We start from the raw sequence: 6630 nt of genomic DNA, 5'->3' as shown, positions 1-6630 counted from the left end.
GGATCTGAGTCTAACATACCATCCACGGAAAAGGTTCTAAATCTATAAAACAGTTTTACGATAGTTTTCAATGTCCAAAGAAAACTGACCAGATTTTTTTTTCTCAAAACTAAGTTCGTTTTGCGTACAAAGCGGCTCATAGTGGTAGACTGTTCCTGTAACTTTTTGTCATCTTTTCAAAAGGTTTTATCCATGTTTCCATGATATTTGATGAAATTGTAAATTGAGAATTGTATATTACGGCCGCAGAAGTTTGATGCCAACTCAGCGGTAGGTAACGATAAATGCTTTCCGACCCTGAGAATATTTTCAAGTTAATAATTCGTTGAGGTGCAAAGTAAATAATATAATGCGGTAAGCACGACTGCTTGGCGGAACAAATCTTCATATTCCCATAATACGAAGGAAAAATAAATGAACAATGTGTCTGTGTCTTCATTGCAGGTAAACTTTTAATCGCGTATCGTCTCTCATGTGCACTTCCTATGAATAATTTGTTCACGAAGTTAGTTTAATAATTCAGTTATCAATTATATGAATGACAAAATGCATTTCAAAAGAGATGTTTGTTTGATAAATGTGGAATTAAATATCCATAAATCACAATTTCGATTTTCATTTGTTTTGTTATCTATTTCTGTTTCGTTTTAGCTTATGTATTTTATTTTTAATAGTTTTAATTAAAAATAAATAGAAATTTCGTTTGTTTGTGTTCTGTTTGTTTTTCGTTTGGTCCTGTAGTAGAATTTTATGATTATTATCATATTTGGTAATGTGTTCTTTCAAAATTTAATCATGTTTGTTTAATTTGTTTGTAAATTGCTTGAAACACCATTTTAAGTGTTTTCTTTATCGTGAGCTAGTACGCTGCGTTGTTATTTAATGACTAAAAATTCAATTTCCTGCATGGAGATTTCGTTTTGTCTCGCTGGAGTAAAGACGTATTCGTCATTATTATACGCAAAAGTTTATGAAAAGAAGCCTATTTTTTGTCTTTCATGCCTAACGCCAGGTACTAGTATCATTATTCGTTGTCCAACTTTACGGCAGATTAGAATACAAGCGAGACACCTTTGCTCGATCCATTATATTGTGACGGGATTGCTTCCCTTCTTTAGTAAATTCTTAGTCAGCCGTAAGCGATTGAGCTAGGGAAGTACTTCTTTGGCTCAGTCGGTTAGAGCGCTGCCTTGTAACACAGAAGTACCGGGTTCGAGTCCAGGAGGAGACAAAATGATTTTGTAAGACGTCATAGCTGTATTTATACGGAAATAAAATATGATATTGGATTGCCTTGCGAGTGTTGTCAAGCCAATCAGATTCTAATAAAACATACATATATATCGTAATATACAACAGCTATAACTGCACGCGCTTCAAACAAAAAGTGCCTCGGTTAAAGCTTTCACACCCAAATAAAATTATAAAAAGATGCATTAAATTCTTAAATTAAGATTTATCATAACCTATACTCATGCACACGATGTTTATACCAGGTGAAAATGTGTAAACATTTAACATCTACTGAGTGTCACACATGTATGATAGATAAAAGCGATAGTACATGTTTTAGCGACTGACTCGTCAAAATGGCAGTATATAAACTAACCTACTTTAACATACGAGCACGCGGGGAAGTGTCAAGACTGCTATTTGCTGCGGCTGATCAAGCATATGAAGACTGCAGAATTACCTTTGAAGAATGGCCTTCAATTAAACCTAGTAAGATTTAGATTTAACATGTATAATTTACCTTGATTATTTGCGTAATGTTTATGTGTAATTGTACTTAAAATGTCCGTGTTACTACTTTTAAATTAGCATCTCATCTCCACACACTGCATATTATACAGTCTCCATTTGTAAAGAAACGTACACATATCGTTTACTGTGCACATTGTTTTTAATAACAATTGTTGATTTACAAATTCGTTTTATCATAACACCTATTAACCTAGAAAATTAACATCTACATAGTTAACTTTTTTGTCAAGTGAACCGGCATTCTTGTAGTTACGGGACATTATCTTTTTTTCATTTATTGAATTCTTTCCGAGAGTTTAACTTTCAACTTATATATAAAGTAAATTGTATCACTGCCTGTAAATGCCTTTATGGATTTCTATGATTAAAAGTATATGTTAGATATACTTGATGTATGTATTGTCTGAGATATATTTCAATTTTTCTTATTGACAAAGTTAGCTTACAAAGTTAAAACATATACTAGTACACAAGTCCATCACAATCTAACTAATTCAAGACTTCAAGGAAAATCACATCCTTACATTATCACAGCTGATACACAATCTGCCAGTATCTTGACCAACTGACCTTTTTATCAGAAATTTGCTCAAATTTCTGTGTCATTTGGTCTCTTGTGGAGAGTTACATCTCATTGGCAATCATACCATATCTTGATTACTTTCACTCTAGACAAAACAAATAGGCATAACTAAATTGTATTACCCTACACCCCAAGACATCGTTACTTGTCTTAATTACATCTGACAGTTCATTGTTAACTGCAGATAATAAAACTAACCATTTGTCAAATTAGCCTTGCGTCATTAATTTTCTCTGTACACAAATAAACAGTTATAAATCCAAATTAACCAGAGGTCAATATTTACAAAATATAAATATTACAATTGGAACAAACTATAGCTATCAGAAAGTGCAAAATTAAACTCAGCCGACACTGGGACTATTATACTATATTAGTATAATAGTCCCAGGCCGACAACTAATTAGAGGATGCACTCATTCACGAATTGCTCTTTAAAACATTTTTTAATTTAAGCTAAACACACTTAATGTTTTTATCTGAACATCGTCAAATAGTTGAGGGATTTCCGTATCTTGTGAAGATATGAAATTCTATGTTCTTGCATTTTGGGCATCCGATCGAAAATGTTAATTACTACACATAACATGACGTATTCATTTTTCATTTTAGCTACACCACTAGGACAAGTCCCGATTTTATCAGTAAATGGGAAGTTGATTCCTCAATCAAGAGCTATCGAGAGGTATCTCGCCAGAGAATTTGGTAATATAAATAACTAAACAAATCACCGACTAAACCTCAAAATATATTGATAGTTTTGTATGAAATTACATGCAAAATATTATTGTATCATATCATTTATAGTGTCAAATAACTTCCTCAAAAGACTCACACGCTAAACCCTAATTGCGTGTGGAATCTGTGTTAATTTTCCCATCCGGAGATGGTTTATACAAAGAATGTTCATCTCTGGAGCCGTGGCCCTTTAAAAATTCTGACCTACCATAGAGACCACTATAGTTTAAGTTTTACGTATCTAGTTTCTTAACATACAAAATATCGACAGTTCAAGATTAATTACTGATTGATAGTAATTTAATAGATATTTTGTTAGTATGATCAAGGAGGTTATATAACTTTCTTGGTATGATGGACTTTGATTTCAAGGAGCCAGATCATTTAATTTCACACTCAGATGTATTGATGATGTTCTTTCCATTAACAATCCAAACTTTTCTGATTGGGCTCCATTAAAATATTCTCCAGAACTAAAAATTAAAGAAACAACAGACAAGGCATCATCCGCCTCATTTTTAGACTTATATCTCGAATTTGACATAAGCGGTCATCTCATTACCAGAATCTATGACAAACGAGACGATTTTAATATTGAAATTATCAATTTCCTCCACCTTAGCAGCAGTATACCAACTTCACCTGCATATAGGATATACATTTCCCAACTCATTCAGTATTCAAGAGCTTGCAGCTGCTACTCAGACTTAATAAAACGTCACCAGTGTCTGAGCAGAAAGTTGATGAACCAGGGTTATGTCAAAGAACGTCTCGTCCTTTTTCTAGAGAAGTTCATCGGAAGATACCAAGACCTTATTGATAAATATTCCGTATCAACTTCACAAATAATACATGATGGTCTTGAAGTATAGATTCTAGGTACTGACGTTGTTTATCATCTTAGTTACGTGTTATAGTGTTCTTTTATTTGTCTTTATAAAATAAGAAGATATGGTATGATTGCCAATGAGATGTAACTCTCCACAAGAGACCAAATGACACAGAAATTAACAACTATAGGTCATCGTACGGCCTTCAACAATGAGCAAAGCCCATACCGCATAGTCATTTATAAAAGGCCCCGAAATGACAAATGAAAAACAATTCAAACGAGAAAACTAACGGCCTGATTTATGTACAAAATAATGAACGAAAAAAAAATATTATATACAGCAACAAACGACAACCACTGAATAACAGTTTGTAGATTATTAACCTTTACTGATTAGTCTATTTTTGGTAATATCCTCTTGGCGTGGCTCGGTATTTTTACAGCCCGGCATTGTGTTATTGTGCTTTGGTCATATTTTTTTGTATTTTTGTCTTTCATTTTTGCTTATGTGCTTTGCCATTTTGTTTTTCTTTGTTGAAATAGTTGTTTGCTTTTATAGTGATTAAGATTATAACACAATGTTGACTGCATGCTGTATCCCAATTTTTGATATTTTTACCTAATATGTCGGTTTGTTTTGTTCACACATTGTTGTCAATATAATGGAATTTTATGCTACTTTCATGCAAGTGAGATGTTTAGCTACCTATAAAACCAATTTTAATCCACCATTTTCTACATAAGGAAATGCCTGTACCAAGTCAGGAATATGAAAGTTGTTTTCCATTCATTTGATGTGTTTGAGTTTTTGCCGTTTGATAAGGGACTTTCCGTTTTGAATTTTCCTTGGAGTTTGGTATTTTTGTTATTTTACTTTTTAATAGTGTTTTGCTTTAATTTTAGTCGCAAATATTCCATACAAATTCCAGACAAGATTAAAAAGAGGGTATGTTGGATAGGGCAGACATCTTGTTTTGCGATAACCCGCCATACACGTTCGAACAAACCTAATAATTTTTTTAATATGCTTTTCCGTGTAGAGTGAGTACCATGCTCTCTGTTCGTTTAAAAACTCTTGCTTGTTCAAACAACTCTTCGAGGGGTCCAAAAGAAATAAAATTCATATATGGTGAACTTTAATTGTGGGAGTTTGAGCCTTAACCTTTTAAAATTATTCCTTAATTTGTCAACGAGGGATTTCAGAAAAAAAATGTTACAAATCATGTCAGTACAGAAGCAGCACGGACTACGCAGCTTATGCTACCCTCGGGGACTAGCAGTCAACACTTTTTTTCGACCCAGCGCTAGTGAATAAAAACAAGACATATACATTTTGTACACTGTTTTAGGACTTTTGACTGGATCGGAGTATTTGTCATTAAACATTTTTAAAACCACACTCCTTCTTGCTTCAATCCCCTTTGGCAAGCATGTGACAAATGCACTTATATTGCGAAGAGAAGAGGTATGAAATCAAAAAGATAATTTAAAATGGAATAACATATATTTATAACGTTGATTCAACTGTAGATATAAAATAAGAAGATGTGATTGTCAATGAGACAACTCTCTACAAGAGACCAAACGACACAGAAATTAACAACTATAGGTCACCGTACGTCCTTCAACAATGAGTAAAACCCATACCGCATAGTCAGATATAAAAGGCCCCGAAATGACAAATGTAAAACAATTCAAACTAGAAAACTAACGGCCTGATTTTTGTAAAAAATAATGAACGAAAAACAAATATGATATCCAGCAACAAACGACAACCACTGAATTACAGGCTCCTGGCTTGGGATAGGCACATACAGAATGTGGTGGGGTTAAACTAGTTTGAAGGCGCCAACCCTCCCCTAACCTGGGACAGTGGCGTTACAGTACAACATAAGAACACATTATAAAAATCATTTGAAAAGGGCTTAACTCATCAGACGGATACAAAGCAGAAATACATCTAACAAAACATAGAGTGGACTTGGCAGGGTACTTATACATCCCCACAACGAAAAGACACTAAGTACAGATCTGAGTGTACTCGCAGAATTCTTTTTTGGTCCAACCGTATATGTTTTCATACCGAAGTGTTTTTTGCTTGGGTCATAATCAAATGTCATTTGGTAAAAAAAAAAATAAAAGGCAGATCCAATTTTAAAATTCTTTGAAAATTAGCAAATTATACAATGCAAAACAAAATAAAACTTACCATGCTAATACCTAAGAAACAAACAAACCAAACAGATCCGATCTGATTATTTATTGATTTTACACTATCGACTTATTTCAGGTTTATATGGGAAGACTAATATGGAAAATACAATGTGTGATATTATCATAGATACTATTCATTGTGATGTTAGACCAGAACTTCGAAAGTACATTTTTGAAAAGGATGAAGCTAAAAAGGTAAAATATAACAGTTAATTGGGGAAAATATTTTAAATTTTAAACATTTTTTTTCCTGAAATGACATTATTCTATGTGTATTTGATAAAAGATAATATAAATTTGCTACTTCTTTTTCATAGAAAATTTCTATATGAAAATGAGGAGTTATGGCATGATTGTCAATAAGACAACTATCAACCAGAGTTAAAATGAAGTGATAGTAAGCAATTATAGACCACTGTACGGCCTTCAACAATGAGAACAACCTATACCGTATAATAATATATAATAGGCCCCGACATGATAATGTACAACAATTCAA

The 6630-nt window shown here is 33.0% G+C and overlaps 1 protein-coding gene across 1 annotated transcript in view; it reads left to right on the top strand.

Annotated features, from left to right (window-relative positions):
• The first annotated feature begins 1493 nt into the window (after positions 1-1493).
• Positions 1494-6630, top strand: part of LOC127721228 (glutathione S-transferase 1-like) — a 51697-nt gene continuing 46560 nt past the window's right edge. The window contains exons 1-3 of the mRNA XM_052228237.1: positions 1494-1722; positions 2960-3052; positions 6208-6326. Of these exons, the coding sequence (XP_052084197.1) occupies positions 1590-1722; positions 2960-3052; positions 6208-6326 (345 nt within the window). The 5' untranslated portion in view covers positions 1494-1589. The remainder of the gene's footprint in view (positions 1723-2959; positions 3053-6207; positions 6327-6630) is intronic.

Source organism: Mytilus californianus, unplaced genomic scaffold (assembly GCF_021869535.1).
Source record: "Mytilus californianus isolate M0D057914Y unplaced genomic scaffold, xbMytCali1.0.p SCAF_1, whole genome shotgun sequence".
Taxonomy (NCBI): domain Eukaryota; kingdom Metazoa; phylum Mollusca; class Bivalvia; order Mytilida; family Mytilidae; genus Mytilus; species Mytilus californianus.
This window is presented reverse-complemented; position numbering and strand designations above follow the sequence as displayed.